General features: G+C 37.7%; 1 protein-coding gene across 1 annotated transcript in view; it reads right to left on the bottom strand.

Annotated features, from left to right (window-relative positions):
• insra (insulin receptor a) overlaps nucleotides 1-18,319 on the bottom strand; it is a 67,095-nt gene that overhangs the window by 18,299 nt on the left and 30,477 nt on the right. The window contains exons 3-7 of the mRNA XM_051918172.1: nucleotides 7,818-8,139; nucleotides 2,663-2,802; nucleotides 1,675-1,819; nucleotides 1,283-1,497; nucleotides 1,067-1,193 (exon numbers count right to left, since the gene is read on the bottom strand). Of these exons, the coding sequence (XP_051774132.1) occupies nucleotides 1,067-1,193; nucleotides 1,283-1,497; nucleotides 1,675-1,819; nucleotides 2,663-2,802; nucleotides 7,818-8,139 (949 nt within the window). The remainder of the gene's footprint in view (nucleotides 1-1,066; nucleotides 1,194-1,282; nucleotides 1,498-1,674; nucleotides 1,820-2,662; nucleotides 2,803-7,817; nucleotides 8,140-18,319) is intronic.

The raw sequence follows: 18,319 nt of genomic DNA, 5'->3' as shown, positions 1-18,319 counted from the left end.
TAAACCTAAAACCATAAAAAAATCTTCATTACTTGAAATAAACATTAACTGAAATAAAAAATAAATATAAAAAAATGTAAACTTATTTTATTTAATCTAGTTTCCAAGCTTTAGCTTAACCTGATGTACTAAAATAACTAAAACAGAAATAAAAAAAACTTTATAGACATTTAAAAGCAAAAACTAAAAGACATAAACATACAGTAAAATACAGTTGGTTGTCTTAAGTGAACATAAACAGTTTGGAGAATATCAGATGTGTATCATTGTATTGTATCTGTGTATTGTTAGAGAAATGCTTACTTAATGCATTACAATTTAACTAAATTAGATTTTAGACGACTAAATCTACTGTAGATTCAGTCGACTAAAATCTTATGATATTTAGTCGACTAAAACTAGAGTAAAACTAAAACAATTTCCGACTAGACTAAAACTCGATGGCATTTTAGTCAAAAGACTATGACTAAAACTAAATCAAAATTTGCTGTCAAAATTAACACTGGTCTTCACTGAAGTTTCTAGTGGACAAAATGCTCTGGATTTTGGATGGTACTTCATCCCCTATCCCTCACAGTCTTAATTTCATTCACAACACATTATATGCTGTCTATCTTGATTATGGGTGCATTATGCAGGATTTTCAGTTACTGTTTGTAATCACAACACTCAAACCTGGCCCATCCTCGCAGGCGAAGCACCGCCAGAAGCTCAGGCCCTGACATGATTTTTCAGTTGCACACGCAGCCTAACCGACTCAAGAGAATACCAGTGGGATGAACTATTTTGCAAGTATTTGTTTAAATATTATGCTTATCATGCATAAATAGCATATTTTGTACATATCAAAGAACAGTTACGCTAATAGTTAGATGACTAGCTGTAATTTGTGTTTAGCCAACTAATTACTAGTCATCATAAAAACGTAATTACAATGCCAAGTAACAGATAGCAGTCAAAAAGTCAACAGCAACATTTGCATTATTTTTGTACGAGTCAGGAAAATCCTGCAGTGCACCTTTAAGGTCCATTTGAAAAAAAAAAAAAAAAAAGTTGAGTCACTTACGCCTCTTTGTATAAAACCATGAATCCCAGGAGGTCTCGAAAATCTGGCGGCCAGAAAGGTTCCCATTTAATTATGATCTTGTCTGAAAGTGTGCGAATCTGTGTGAACTTCAAAACCTGGCTCTCACCTGGTGAAACACCAACCACAATGCGTTCAGATTTACTCAGAAAAAGAGCACAAGAGCATAAAGGAAACGCAAAGATATGTCCTCCTCACATGAAGCCTGATCTCCATTGGTCTTTGAGACAATGTCATTCTTTGTTTGCCGGTTCTTAGTGCCAGTCACCTCCTCCATCTTCCGGATCTCCGACATGCAAAGTTTGGAGTTATGATGGAAAAACATGCGACCTTGCTGGATGGTCAGGTTGTGTTTGTTCCAGTCCCACAGCTGACGCAGGTTCTGGTTATCGAGCGCGTAGAATGAATAATTCCTGATGGGAAAGAAAACAGCACACATGTGAGAAGGGAAAAGGAAGGAATAGAAAAATGACATGGTATCGTTATGGTTGACAAACAAGACCTGACATCCCAAATGGATAAAGCCAGCAGTTTCTTTACATCAAATGGTGGCAAAGAAAACCTAGACATCCAATGAAGAAGACTCATACCCAACTTCCTGTGTCTCTCCATGGATGATTCGGAGCTTGCGAAGGAAAGATAGGGAGACTAGGGCATATGAGTGTCGCACTGTCAGGTAGCCGGTGATCTCCTCCAGCTGGCCCAGGTTAGCTTCCAGCTCTGCGGCTATGTTATCTAACAGAGAGAGGTGAAAAGAAGAGCAAGTTTAAAATCTATGAATTTATGAAAGTAAAATTTATGAAAGTTAAAATGTACAATGAAGTACAATAAGGCTACTCTGTAATTTGATTACAATGAATTATTGGAAGTGAATGTATTTGTTTGAGGAAAATGAACATTTTTGATTTATTCTACAAACTACTGACAACATTTCTTCCATATTTCAAATAAAAATATTGTCATTTAGAGAATTTATTTGCTGAAAATTACAACCGGTCAAAATAACGGAAAAAGATGCCATGTTTTCAAATCCACACAGCCAGGCCAATCAAGGTGTGGATGGAGGACCACCAGATCAAGACCCTGTCATGTCCATCACAATCTCCAGACCTGAAGCAAGAGGGTCACCAGCCATTAAGTAAAGCCAAACTGCTTGAATTTTTTCACCAGGAATGGCATAAAGTCTCCCAACAGCAATGTGGCTGACTGATAGGGAGCATGCCAAGACGCAGGAAAGCTGTGACTGGAAATCAGGGTTATTCCACCAAATACTGATTTCTGAACTATTCCTAAGTTAAAACATTAGTATTGTGTTGTTTAAAAATGAATATAAACTTGTTTTCTTGGCATTATTCGAGGTCAGAAAACCTCTTTTTTCATTATTTTGACCAACATTTTTATTTGAAATTTGGAAGAAATATTGTCAGTAGTTTAATAAAAAATGTCTGTTTTTCTCAAACAGAAACATATAAATAATAAATTCAGAGAAACTGCAAATTTTGCAGTGGTCTACAAATTTTTTCCAGAGCTAAATATTTCTTAATAATAAAAATCAGAATAGAGCTTGTTTGTTCTTACTCCCTCCGCGGATGTTGATGACCAAACTGCCATTGATCACAGTGCATCCTCTCAGAGCCTGCGCCGCAGTGACTGAGTCAACTGTCTTCAGCCCCATGCACACTTTGGGACAGAGGCCAGCGCACGGGGTGCAGTTCAACCTGCAGCACAGAACACAAAGTCACATGTACACAAAGCCACATGACAAAAAACAAGTCATTCATTTACACTTGCTGTGAACACAAAGAAATACAGATTTGATGGAGAGTTTCTATTTTCGTTGACGTTAAGGCAAATATGCAGCATTAAGACAATAAAGGATTGTGTGTGTCAAGGACATGGATCCTGTTGCGCAAAGTGCCAGCGCTGTTTCGGTGGGAGCGGGTGACCTTGCAGGGCAGGCCGAGGGTGCAATCAAGGATGAATGAGACACTCTCTCAGACGTGCCAGAGACACAACTTAATCACTGATTGTTTTTGTAGATTTGTCGTTCCTAAATGAGGAACTGTTTGTCCTCTGTGCAGGATGCTTTCTGCGCCACTGTTTCCTGTGAAACTATGCAACGCATGTTTGTACGACAACTTTAATAAAATGTGAACCCACAAGCAAAACAAAGGATATGGAGGTGTGGTTTTCACAGTCTTGACAATCATACTAGTGTCACAATATAACACCATATCTGAAGCCGTGCCAACAATGTGCACAAACCACAGATTGGGCAACGCTCAAGTAATTTTTCTTCATGGGTTGTCACTGTTTTGCACTAGGTGTATGACAAAACATCCATAGGGCAATATATCATTGTCCTTCTCTGTGCGATATGAGAATCGATACGCTGGCTTCAAATATTGATAATTTAATTAATAAAATAAAGTGCTCTAAATAGATTTCCCTGCTCCCAGCGTCGCTACTTCATGGCTCATCGAGGAGGCGCTCAACATGAATGAGGGAAACGTGAACATAAGTTAACTAGCCTAAGAAAGAGAGTTATTTTTGGAATTTTTGCCTTTATTATTACAGGACAGTAAGTTGACAGGAAGCGAAGTCGGAGAGAGAGGGAGGGGGGACAGGATCGGGAAAGGTCCACGAGCCAGGACGCCCGAAGCACAACTGCGCTATTTGTCGGAGTGCTGCTCACAAGGCTATTGGGGAAAAAAAAAGAAAAGAGGTTTTTAACAGGATGGCGGACAGCAGTTTGAGTTAAATTATAGATGCCCCTGCTACGTTTCAGTCCAAAGTCTGGAAAACCAGCACTTAACCTTTTCACTGGCATTTTGTTTTCAAAGATATTGTGATGTATCATTATAAGATTGTCTAGTAATATATTGATTATTGCAGAATTGCTGTATCTTGATAGTTTCGGGATCGTAAGCCATGCATTGTGTTTCGTATCGTATCGTGAGGTACCCTGTGATTCCCAGCCCTATTTTGCACCCTGTTATTCTTTTTTGGTACCCGCCAAAAAGGACGGAATGTGCTGCGCTTTATCCAGCTAATCTGAAAGGAAGCTGGTGCGTGGGTGAAATCCTTATTGCAGACATCTCAGAGAGTCCAGTATGTCGTGTCTCCCTGCGGCAAGGATTCAACTCAAGAGTCGTTTATCTGTCAGTAGCCAGACGGCGCTCCCTGTCTATGCATCTGACAGACAGAGAGAGACCAGCCGATGAGGACACAGGTGTCGAAACTCTTGATATCTCGATAGACGCAGTTAACATGCTGAGATTGTAACCGAGGGCGGCAGCACGGGGTGTGAGGTTGGACCACTGCGCTGTTGTCTGTCCAGCCTCTGTGATTTGTGTGTCTGCTGTCTGAATTCCCACAGTGCACCCAAACTTCCCAGCCCAGGGGTCATACTGGCAGGGGGGGGAAGCAAGAGTATCATGAGAAAGAGAGATAGAAATAACGAACAGCAAGTGGGAGTGTCCCTATCTGGCGGAACATGCATCTCAGGGTCAGTTCTGTCATCATTTACTCACCTTAATTTTGCTTCAACCACATGTGATTGTTTTATTTCCAAGGAACACAAAATGTCTGTTTTTTTCTTACAACAAAACAGGATGGCGATTCAGACTGTCAAGCTCCAAAAGGATAAAAACCAAAGACAGTCTCAAAAACGCGGTTTGAAATCGACCTTGTTCTCTACGTCACAAATACGTAGTGAGCAATCCCATCAAAGTGTGGGCGGGCTTTAGCATATCATTAACTATGCTCTGAAGCAGGGAGTCTCAAGAGAAGCCAGGTTATCCCGGTATATTTTTCTGTTGATATGAAAAATCAGGAACATTTAGCAATATAGTGGGTGAATTATGTATATGATGTACACAATGTTGTTCAAGAGATGGCGAACGGGAACATGGTTTGTGTAACATTATTAGCTGTTTGATAACATAGTCAAGCCAAAGGCTAATCATGTTAATTAGCGTTTCTTCTTCTGAATCAGTTTCTGGTTCAAACATATATGGCTGAATTAAACCAGTATTTCCACTTGCCATTGTGTAGCGTTTACTACAGTAAAGTTGACCGAGTGGATCAGGTTTTCTGAGCGTGTGTGATTGAGTGGAGGCGGGGCTAATTTGCGTATTCATTGATCCACGTATACAAAATGAAGCAAGGGTTTAGAGTTACATTCAAGCTATTTTAAGGCATGAAGAAATAATTTTCACAGGAAAAACGTTTAAATATGTGATTTTGGTGATCAAAGATGAAATTTAAGCGATAAAATTATTAACTACAGGGGGACTTTAATAGTTACGTCTGAGAAACGGAACAAAACTGAACTTATCCACAAAATATCTTGGTTTAAAATCTCATTCAAGCGTTTGCACATTAATAACATGGTGACTCATGATGAATGTGAGAACCAATGAAGATTGAGCAGTTTCTTATCGTCTTTCTCCTGATATGGTGTTAAGAAAGAAGCTTGTTTGTAGCTTAAATTGTAGTCCGTTTCTCACGCAAAGCTATTGCGTGGCCTCAAAAGATGAGTCATATGGACTCTTTTCATTATAGTTTTATGATTCTTATGCTTTTTGCAGACTGACAGAATGACTCAGCATTTCACATTATGCTAATCATTATTTTCTGAGTTCCTCAGTAGAATAAAACATCACATGGGTGAGGAAAAAAAAAGTTTAGCTCAAAAGGTCAATCAAAATAAATTCTGGCAGATTCTGTAACTACACTATATAGAGAAAAAGCATTCAATTGACAGCCATTCAAACTTATATATTCTGACAAAATAATACTTTTTGCAAACAACATACTACTAGTATTTTATTATATTATAGTAGATGTTTTACCAGTGCCCAATAATTTTTTGAGAACTCTTAAATGATAAAATGGACATATACACAGAAAGTTTCAAAAGTTTGGGGTCAGTAAGATATTTTTCAATACTTTATTCAGCAAGGAAGCATTAAATTGATCAAAAGTGACAGCAAAATTCAGCTTTTCAATCATAGGAATAAATTACATTTTAAGTATATTAAAAGTTATTTGCAATAATATTTCACAATATTACTGCTTTACTGTATTTTTATCAAATAAATGTACCGTAAGAGAATGCTTTCAAAGCGTTTTTTCATTAAAAAAAAAAAAAATCATACCAACCCCAAACTCTTAAACGATAGTTTATTTTTTCCTGTCAGCTGCTCTCCATATTACAGCTCTAGATAATTGCTAACACACATTTTTCATTTAAACAAGAGTATTATTTTGCCATGTTCAAGTATGCGTGACGATGCATGTTTTGTCTAAATATCCTCATCATGATTGTATGCTCCGCTGTTTTCTTTGAGGGCTTTCTTTGACCATAGCTGGACCAAAGCGATGTCTGGAAATCAGACCAACCATTTTTAGAATATGAAAAAACCCAGCATTCATGTGACCAATCCTTCAGTCCATCCTTCTGCATATAGATACACATATGTATATATAGAAATAAGTGAGAGGGAATAAAGCTGTGAGACATTGGTCATTTCCACCACAAACAAACAAACAATACAAACTGTGTTCTGAAAAGCTCTGTAAAACAGAGGTTAGCGGGCTGTCGTAATCCTCCCCTTTCTGCTCAGACTTTCTTTAAATGGGCACAAACAGCACTGCCAAGCCTCACACTAGGTCAGCGCTCGCACGCTTCCTCTCATTAACATACAAAACTCCCTTTCTGACACACACTCTCGCTCTCTCTCCAAAATGACCCTTTGTGTGCTCAGACAGTCGACTGAGGTCAGTACAGCCCTGATCACTCTAAGCCATCTTTTCAGTTCAGTCTTTTTCTTCACTTATTGTCTCTGTTCCGTAAATGAGACAAACAGAAGGGATGCATGAAATCCCAGCTTAAAAAGCGACTTCAACTGGTTGGCTGGTCTTTAATTATTCACCCTCATGTCGCTCCAAACCTGTAAGACTTTCGTTCATCTTCATAACAAAAATAAAAATCTTTTTAATGAAATCTGAGAGCTTTCTGTCTCTCCACTGACTGCTTTTGCAACTACCACTTTGATTCTTCAAAAAGTTCATAAAGAGATCGGAAAACTAATCCACATGAAGAGTGTTTTTTTGTGAGGAAAGCACGCAGCACATATTTACATATTAATCTCTCAGCAGCGTGGGGATGTTCGCTAACAGTATACCGCTGCAAACTTCTTTTTACCCCTAAACAAACGACGAAAAAGAACTTCACTGTGAGTATATCAGGGCCTTCGGCCTGGTCAGACTTGTCTGGTCTGCTGGTTTTAGAGGGATTTTGGGTACTTTTCAGGTTGTGAGACCAGCCAGACCAGTTTAAACCAGCTAAGACAAGAAATGCTGAATTAAACGGATGGATCACCGATCACTTCATATGAACAACCCTGAGTCCTCCGTGCTGTTTGTGTATATACAAAGCATCAAAATCATCTTTTTTTATTTTACCAGTAAATACAAAAAAGAGGAAAAGACAAGCAACTAGTCTGTCTACTTTATTTCATCCAGTTCATAGCCTAAATGAAGCACAGAGTGGTCCAATGACCCGGGTCTCCTCTGCGTCATACTTCATACGCTAAAGATTTAGCTTATGTGGGTCCTGACGCACACATGAAGCATTTGAAGTACCCTTTAGGACACTTGGGGACGTGCGCGATAGTATGTGTGCATGTTCATTGAGTGGAGAGCATTTAAGTAGAGCGCTACTTACGTAGTGGAGTTTACAGTGGTGTACCCAGAAGGGCACTCTGGGATGCAGGCACCATCATGAATGACGTATTCGTGGCAGTCACCTTTGCCCTGCTTGCACTTGTTGTGGAGCTCCTGGCAAAAGCTGAAGTTGACGCAGCGCCAGCCCTTAAAGGTGTAGAAACCAGCTGGGCACTTTTCAACGCAGATGTTATTGTGCATGTAGTTGCGACAGGCCACGCATTTGCGCGATGAGTTGGGCTCCGAACAGCCGCCCAGACACTGGTCGTGGCAGCACTGGTTGTCTCTTGTGCAGGCACGGTGCTTGCATGAGGATGGACACACTGTGGAGAGAGAGAAAGCTTACATTCAGCGAAACTGTTTTAAGGGAAAAACAGATGCTTCCCATTCACAGAGACATACTGTATTTTCATATAGTGGGGGGGAGTGGCTTAGCACGAAGAAAACAAATGCAGGTTACCACACTTACCCCTTCATTTCTATAGGGAAAAATAAGAGAAATATAAAAATATATTTGGCTTTTTCTTGAAATAAAACACTAAAAAGTGTTTTTCCACTTTAAGTAATGCTAAAGAAGAGATTCCTGCGGGTGGGGTTTGCACCATGTGAAATCCTTGTGTGGATTTCATGTGAAAATTACCAGGTATTTTTTAATATAGCTGAAAGGTTTTATTTAACTTTGCATAGATTCTCCAACACCAGTCTCACTGATAACACATATAAATATTTAATGCTGAAATGTGTCATTTTTCCTCTTATCCCAGCTTATTTTGCAGTGAGAGCTATAAGTATGTCACATATAGATAGATTTTTCCATAAAAGTGTAAACACTGAGGCACTTTCAACACATTATTCAATTTGTTTAATCACCCGATCGATCGGCCCCACACAAGAACACTGGCTTAACCAATGCCATGAGTTTGGAGCGGAACTATTAGTTTGTCTGACCAATGGAAGATGCGTGTTTTTGGAAAGCTGATAAAAAATAAATTCATTATTTTTGCAAAACTGTTAATATGTTATTTGGAATAAGTGTATAATTCGGAAACAGGCGAGGAATGTTGCTGAAAACTTCTATTGTAAATGCAAAACTCTTGTTTCAGATTAAACATTAAGCAACTGATTACTTTCTGTGGAAATTGAAAGACGCGGTCAATACTTCAGTTGTAATAAACCTTAAAGTGTTTTCTCAGTAACTCTACATTCATGTCCTAACTTGATATAACACTAGGTTACGATTGTAAATATTAAAACAATGACAAAATGGCCTACTCTGATAAGCAGCTCCTAAAATGGTCTAACCACATTCCTCTGCCTTTTATGTGCTCTTTATTTCAGTCAAACACACACACACAAAACCCTATAAACTCACACTACACAGAACAGCACACTGCTGCCAGTTGTTTGACAAGAATCTTGTTGCAAGTCCTTCTCTCCCACTGAAGTCAGTGTTTACATACTTCTTCACCCCCTACCAAAACGACACTGGTGAAAGAGGCCATGTGTGGCACAGGCAAAGGAAAGAAAGAGGAAAAACCTACAGAAGATAACTACAGAAAGATCTAGAGGGTCACAGAGGTCCTTACGTAGCGCATGGAAGAGAATCTATAGTGATCTACAGATTCCTCTGGAATAACTGTGTGACTTTACTGGCCTCTTTCTAACAATGTGACCTGCAAACTTGTCTCTGAGACAGCCTGTTAAAAATAAACCACGCATGGCTAGCTGGAGCATGTGCTACTGCCCTCAAACGCACATATGAACGCACTTGTGTGTGTTCAAACGTCTCCCTCTCACAAGCACACACAGATTTGTAGAGTTGCAAAGTGAGCAGAGTTGCCTTGTTGGCTGTAAAAATTGTTTAAAATCATGTGCCAAGTTCCTAGAAATGGACTCTCTGTATTCACAGTGGTTTCAAATGGTTTTGATTTTCAAGAAAAAAATGACATAATTAAAATTAACATTTTAAAGTACTTCGGCTTGCACACATGTAGTGTACACATCTTAATCATTATCAAGTGAAAAAGTTGCATTGGTTTTTTTTAAATATTGTGAATTATTAATTTATAAATATCATTGTTTTGGGGGGAGCTTTACCATATGACATTTTACAACCTAAAGTGAACCTTTTCTTGTCATTAAAATACTTTTTTTCTCTAACAAATAACAATAGAAGATTGTACTTGAGGTGAATTTTAATTCAGAAATTAAAACATGCTCATCAAAGAAGACTTATCCAAGACATTTTAATGTTACAAAAGATTTACATTTCAAATAAATGTTGTTCTTTTGAAATTATTAAGCAGCACAACTGTTTTCAACATTGATAATAAATAATAAATTTATAATAAATTGATAATAAATGTTTCTTGAGCAGCAAATCATTTTAGAATGATTTATGAAGGATCATGTGACACTGAAGACTGGAATAATGATGCTGAAAATTCAGCTTTGCCATCAAAGGAATAAATTATATTTTAAAATTGAAAAAAAGTTATTTTAAATTGTAATAATAATAATTCACATTATTATTGTAATAATAATAATAATAATAATAATAATAATAATTCACAATATTACAGTTCTTACAGTATTTTTGATCAAATAAATGCAGCCTTGGTGAGCAGAAGAAACTTATTTCAAGAACATTAAACAAATCTCACAACCTCAAACTTCTGATAGTTTATGAAGTGCATTTTCAATATATTTTTGGAATAAATTAATAGATATAACCAAACAATCAGAATCACATCACTGATTTTGATATATGATTGTATCGGCACAACCTTAAATGTACACACACACACACAAACAATAATATGATTCGCATAATAATGATTCGCATTAAGACACCCAGACTTCTAAGAACAAGCCACAGAGGAACTGTGTGTGTGTGTGTGTGTGTGTGTGTGTGTGTGTGTGTGTGTGTGTGTGTGTCCTAATGGAATATTGGCTCTCGCTAGTGATGTGAACATCACAACTCATTCCAGCACAATCCTGGAGTTGGCTTAGTCCAAAAAGAAAAGACCAGCAAACACCTCTACTCCCATGACAACAACAACACAAGATGAGGGCTTAGAAATCTCCAGACCTGCCTTATGCATGACAATTAAGTATTCATCAGACTTTTAACACCATGTTAAAACCTCTGACAAGTGTTCAGTGTTTCAGGCAAACAACACTAAGCTTTCTAAAAGGCTCGGAGGCTTCTCTGAAGTTTCCACACACTCTTGACAAGCTCTGACAAACCCGGGGATCATGAAACGCTTGCTAAAAAAAAAAGTGAATTTATTTAGAGCTTTGGAGAAATGGAGCATGCTGAGAATAAATACGTGAAAAAACAGAGGATGTCATGAAAAGTGAGAACGCTGGCAGTAATCCGAGCAGCTAAAATGGATTCATATGCAAGTTCAAAACAATTCTCAGTTTTTCCACTAAGCTCTTCAATATATCTTTCGAAATACTGAAAAGGTGTAAAACAGAGTTGCCTTTCACACACAGATTTTCATCACACATTATGGTATATAACAAGTCCGGCAAGAGTATAGCTGTTGTTGTTCACTTCAATGTCAGGTGACACCAGGTCAGCCAACTCAAGAGCAAAACAACATTACCCTCTGTCCCTTATACACGACAATCCAGGGAGGGCCACCTCACCGCCTGCCGTGAAAAGGAGGGGAAGCATGTGTGTGCGTGTGTGTATGCACATGTTTCAACAATGGAGCTGCTAAGTTGGAAAAACAGGCAAGCCACCAAGATTGTGTCAATTGAAAACACGTTAAATTAGGAAGAATTCTACACCGCATGAAAAACAATCTTGTTGACTCTAATGCCTTTCCGTGAAAATTCATTATCATCTATTCTTTGAAAAACTCTCTTTGAATCGCCTCTGCCCCTATTTTTGCTCCCTCCCTCCTTCCCCTCGCTCTCCCGTTGAACGTGGATATGAGCAAATACACACATGGTGTGCACAGTGACTCCTGATCCAGGAGAATCCAGTCCATTTAACAGCCTCAACCGCAGACCCACCCTCAACCTTAACCAATGCGTTTGCTGACTGTAGAAGGTAGCCATTCAGTGTCCTGTACCGTCTGTGAGACAGAGCCACTGTATGTTAACCCTTTATTGCTCACATGACTGCAACATTTGGCAGAAAGACAAGGGGAGGGGAAAACACTGCTACAAGAGTCAGAAAAACTTGTTCCTCAGCTCTGGAAAGATGTCAGCTCCTTTCTACCAACAGAGCCGCAGCATGCTGGGAACTCCTGCAGTCCGGAGCACTGTTGTCGATTAGTGGTGCATGTTTGAAACATGAAGTCGTGTGGCTTACTGAAAAGTGTGGGGTTACTTTTATAAATCATGATTTACAATTTTTACATTTCCAATTTTAGAGCAATGTAGAGCACCTGTTTTCAACATTGATAATAATCAGAAATGTTTCTTGTAGGGCTGCCCCCTAATAGCCAACTAAACGTTAGTCGACTAGAAGAGGCTTAGTCGACCAAGATTTTAGTAGTTGGTTTGTTGCAGAAAAAAAAAAAAAAAAAAAAAAAAACAGAAAGTGAGGGACAGATCATTAACGGCGGGTCCTTAATTACAGTACGTCGGGCAGGAAATCCAAACGTTTGTCTATCATCCATCGACCTCAAATATGGCTTATCATTATCATTATCAGTAGCAACTTTACATGGCCGCTCGCTCTAACGTTAACCTAGATAAGTGTGCTATTATATATCCAAGTGTTTGTGCAGAGTGTGGAAGGCAGCTAAAGTAGAGCGCGTTTTACCATGGAGGGGCCGGCGCGATCACTTGCATTTTTTCCAACTTAAAATACATTTGATTTTTTGTCAAGAGTAATACATCATTCCAAACTACTTTTATTTGTGTACAAAAACACAAAAACAAGACAACACTGTACCTTTGTAAAATAAAGAAAACAAACAGGATGCGCTTTCTGCCATCTCAGCAGCGCATGACAAAAATGAACCGAAAATCAGTGTATACTTGCCTCACAGACATGAGAAATATATCTATAGGAAGCTTGAAATTTCTACTTTTAAATTAACCCATTTGAAAACAAATACTCTCTGATTATGTAATCCATATGAAAGGTGTATTACTGCGGAGATGATGAGTCAGAATCGCCAGCTTCATCTTTTCAGCCGACACTGACTCAGAAAACACTAGTTTATTAATAAACAATTAAAATGTTATTTTAATAAATAATAAACTTATATAAACTTGCTATTTTTCCCAACACATTCATAATCATTACTTTTGCCAGTGCTTTGCGGCAAGCTTTATGCGTGCGCTTGAGCGCGAGGCATATATTCCGCATCTCAGTATATTTAAGTAATTAAATTAATATAAACGTTTGATTAGTCGACTAATGGCTTAAATGAACGTCTACTGGTCGACTAGGAAAATCTTTAATCGGAGGCAGCCCAAATCAGCATGTTAGAATGATTTCTAAAGGATCATGTGACACTGAAGACTGGAGTAATGATGCTGAAAATTCAGCTTCACCATCACATCACAAATATATTAAAACAGAAAAGAGTTATTTGAACACACAGACACACACACACACACACACACACTATACAATGCTAATTTTACTATCGTTTAATCAACTAAATGTGTCATTTTTCACCTTTTACTTGCATGTAAATATTACTGCTTATTCATTTACTCCTATATGATTACAAGTCCAACTGTTTTCCTTCTGTTCATTTAGTGAAAAACAATGCAAAAAACATGCCTCTATTTCAGAGCAAGTAAGTAAACAATGAGATATATGGGTCAATGACGTGACGGGTCATTTTTTTTGTTCAAAGGCCTTAATAATAATATAAAAAAAAAAAGATATGACATCCAAAGTATGTAAGGTAGTACAACTAGATCTCTTTTATTGAATCCAAAAGGTTTTAATTATATTTTGCTACATATAAAGATATTTTAAATATTTTGAAGTGTCAAAAGGTCATTCGGTTTAACCGTCCAAAGGCCAATACAGCCATTTAATTTGTGATTAAAATATCTTAAAGTGTAATAAATGTATATATTTTTTATTCTGGTATGATTTTATAACATCATATATCAACATAGTGCAAAACGGTATTAAAATTATGTGTAGAAGTCGTTGCTTTGTTATGAGAAAGAATGTCCGGAAAAATGAATTTCACTGATGTCATTTGGAGTAACCAATATAAAGGGACCATTTTGGATCAAGTCATGTGGTCAATATCATGTGACAGGAGGTGACATCATTCAGACACCTGCAAAGGACCACATGGTCATGAAGAAAAGTAACTAACTCTCTCTTAACTATTTGAAAAATTCATGTTTTCACTTGCTCATACGCATGTCCTGAAACATCAGGTCATTCGGTACAACCGCTATAAAACATGGAAAATGTTGTAATATTTTAATGTTTGATTGTCCTTTTGCTAACTAGCTAGCTAGATATCAGCCTGTTAGCATTGTTTGAAAATATCGTCATTTAGTATAACCAAAAGTGTCATTCGGTAAAACTGAAATTTTTGTTAAACCGAATGACTTTTTTAGTGACAACTTTTGTCCATCTTGTAAAAAATGACAAAGGCAGTGTTAATTGATTAAAAAACAAAAACAAAAAAAACAATCTCATTGTTAACACTTAATAAAACTTCAATGACCCATATAATAGCAACGCCTAAAAAATATAAGAAAATAAAGCCTTGGAAAGCAATATAAAAATCTAATTTCTTCAATGTTCCGTCTCTCAGTGTGACCAGTCAGAATCATTCATTGCTCATTAGCTTTCATTCATTCATGTTCTAGGCGTCTATCTGCTGGATCTGGGTCACATTTCAACATTGGGGTGGGTGGCCACATGTGACTCATTTATCAGAAACGGTACACTCAGCGGCAGTTCAATTCAGTTCAGCACGAGCAGAAACACCACCTACACCTGTGCGCAAACACCTGAGACGGGAAGGTAAACTTCCATTAAGGATATGCAGAGCATGTATGTGTGAGAAAGGGAAGTATGTTAAAGAGACGAGAGGTGTGTGAAAGGATGTGAGTATTTACCTTTGGTGCCGACACACAGAATCTGACCTCAGCAAAAGCAGCGTCCTCTTGTTTGACATAGATCACATACAGCTCAGTCTATAAACACACAACTGTACCACAGGAAGGAAAAGCAGCACTAGAGAGTTCAGCTATTGTTTTTATGACAGCCGATGTCTGACACGTCGGCAAGTGACAAACACTCTCACAATCTGCTCTTTGCCACCGCAAATACACAGTAATTCACACTAAGACGCATTATAATATGTAATTAGCACCCGAGACATGTGCCTTCAGTAAGAACTGTTTTTTGCAGTTACGCAGAAACAACAGATTTGGTTAGGAAATGTATGGTCAACCAGGACCCAAAAATGCTGTGTCCATAAACACCCATGAAAAGATTAAAGCAAGACAAACAGATACCTTAACAACTGCTGGAGGAAAAACAAACAAGCTATCTCTCAAAATTATTTGTCTTTAAACTGGGTCAAAGGCTATGAGATTCTCCTCCTTCACACAGAAGCCGAAATATTCAGTGCTAAGTCTAAACCTTCAAACTTTCATGTATTTTGTATGTGTATTCAATGGCATGTCTTTGCTTATTAACATCACGTACATATCGCAGGCAGCACCATTTATGAAATTAAACTCTGCTTTGTGCACTTGTCAGACAATTTTCAAGGTTCATATCTCGAGGACTTCACTACAGTAAGGGGGCCCCTATAATTCAACAGATGGGTGAAAGGATTTCTTGGAAAAAGTAAGGATCTCTGAGTAAAGCAACGGCGATGTACTGGCAAAATGACCTGGAGGCTTTTGACTATACAATGAAAAAGATTCTCTGAGTAGTGCTTGCTAACGCAAAACACATAGTTGCTAGGGTATTCAAGGTTGTTGACCAAGTCGAAAGTATTTATTAAAAAAGTTTTATTATTTATTGAGTTTTGGCATGACATGAGGTTGAGTAAATGGTGACAGAATCTTAATTTTTAGGGTGAACTATTCCTTTAAAGTTGCACAATTTCATGAATCATCCAAATCATTAGCTTGGAAGATCCAAATCCATGAATCATCCAAAACCAGTTTATGGAACAAACCTAAAGACATGATATATACATACACAACAATTCAAACGTTTGGGATCGGTGTGAATTTATGTTTTTGAAACAAGTCTCTTATGTCCACCAAAGCTGCATTTATACAGTGATATTGTGAAGTAATGACAATTTAAAAATAATTGTTTTCTATTTTAAAATGTAATTTAGCCATTACTCCAGTCCAGTGGCGTAGCAAGTCAGCCCCGGCTAACATGCAGACAAAAATGGTAAAAAAAAACATTTCTAGGAATGACAACACCAGCACTACAGTACTATGCATGAGCTCCTCCATCATTTTGACTTTGCAGGTCCATTTCAAAAATGTCAAAAAACGGCTTTTCAACACAGTCTACGTTTGAATTCGACCGATTCGACTCTGGAATTTCAGAATGATCATAACATCATTTCAGATGCGATGAGTCTGAAGATTATTCCAGTTATGAATTAATTATTCTGTCAGACTTTTTTTAATGCGCATGTTTTATTCCTAATAAATTTACTAGAAGTTTCTTCTCTAAATATTTTTCCATCACATTTTATGTGCATTTTATTTCGTTGAATAAAGAGTACGAGTCACGTTTATTCACATCTTGTGCAGCATCTTAAAATGTGCAGACATAGTTGTTTTTTTCAGAAAACCAATATGACTCATTTAAAATTCTGTACTACTTACATTACTGCACAAGTTTCAGAAACCCACTTTAAAAATGACAGAAAAGCGAATACCTAACATTGTTGAGAGACACACAGACTCAGGTAATTTACATACGCTTAATCTCTTTCTCTCTCTCTAATAACTGCAATAGTCTGTTATCAATGGTTCAAGCCTCCATTACTAGCTCTAAAATGACATTTTGGAATTAGCAACGGAGACCTGGGATTAAACGTGTAAGAAATTAGTCCTACAAACAAGAGCGTTTTAAGGACAAAAACCTGACAAATGTCTTGAAATACAACATCTGAACAATGTCTTGAGGTGTGGGAACCGTAGTATAAGTGGATAATGACTCTGGGCCGTTAAGTTATAGAACAATAATGCCCGTTGTCAACTATTCCTGTCAGATCTGTGCTTGTGTTTCATCACAAGGAATGTTTTATTGTCCTAGCTGAATTACAGCGGGATAACCTGCACACAGATACCTAAACACACTGCACACTGCTCAAGCTACACCTCACATGTGATGACAAGACTGCTCTTATGGGCCTCTCTGCCAAAGCAACTTGAGACTGATAAACACCTTCTGTCCAAATAATGTACAATTCCAGAGTAAGGCATTGTTGTAAACTTGTGGGATGATCTGTATTACTTCAAATGTAATATTTCCCAGCCTGTCAGTATCAGCTGAAGATTTAACCCAATTAATGTTTGAAACAAATGAATTTTATTTTGAAAAACACATTATATCTTTACATTATATTTTAAAGCATTTACTTTTCTTTTTCAAAAACTTGTGCATAGTATGCATGCTGCATTTAGAAAGGCACATGACTGCAGGAGGTGTCACAGTTCAAAGTGCATGACAGGGCAAAACCAAGCCATAAAATCCGATGAACTCTCTGTAGACCTCTGAGGCTGTCTCATCCTCGAGAAGGATATAAAATTAACATTGAAGACTCTGAGATGCAATGTCAGCGAGGTGACGAAGCCCCCGATGGCCCCTCAGAGCTCCTAAGCTACTGTGCAGAGCAAGAAAAACATCCCAGAAGGACAATCATTTTATTAAGCGAGGACTGGCTCAGCATCACACAGCTTCACATTAGAGAGATTAAGTAGTACAACAACCCGAAGCACACAGCCAAAACAATGCTAGAGTCTCTGAATGCCCTTGATAACCTTGTTTTAGTCGGCTATTGTGTCGAGTGACAGCAAATCTATTCAATCCATTTTGAAGTGCATCGCTGCATTTAATTTGCATATTTCAACAATGCACTAAAAGCATAAATACAAAGAGGTACATTTCAGATATCATAGACCCCTTAGTCGCATAGGGTGTGAATTTGCATGCACACTGACATCTAGCTAAATTAATTTCATGTATTTAAAAAAAAACTGCTATAGCAGCATCACAAGAATTGCTATTTTTTTTAACTGGAAAAAGTCAAAAAGACAATGTCACAAATGTAACTTCTGTACAGCAAGGGATTGTGAGCTAAACAAGCTCAAAAAACATGCACACTTGCGAAATCAACAAGAAAACACTACAACATTCCAGGCACTATTGTCAACACACTATAATTTGGAATGCACTAATCCTAATCTCACATACTATATAGAGTGAATAGAATGCAAAGATTAAACTTACTACAAAAAACTGAAGAGAACATAAAGGGCTTTTAATACTTCCTGTAAACA

This window comes from Ctenopharyngodon idella, chromosome 2 (assembly GCF_019924925.1).
Source record: "Ctenopharyngodon idella isolate HZGC_01 chromosome 2, HZGC01, whole genome shotgun sequence".
In the NCBI taxonomy this organism is placed as follows: Eukaryota; Metazoa; Chordata; class Actinopteri; order Cypriniformes; family Xenocyprididae; genus Ctenopharyngodon; species Ctenopharyngodon idella.
This window is presented reverse-complemented; position numbering and strand designations above follow the sequence as displayed.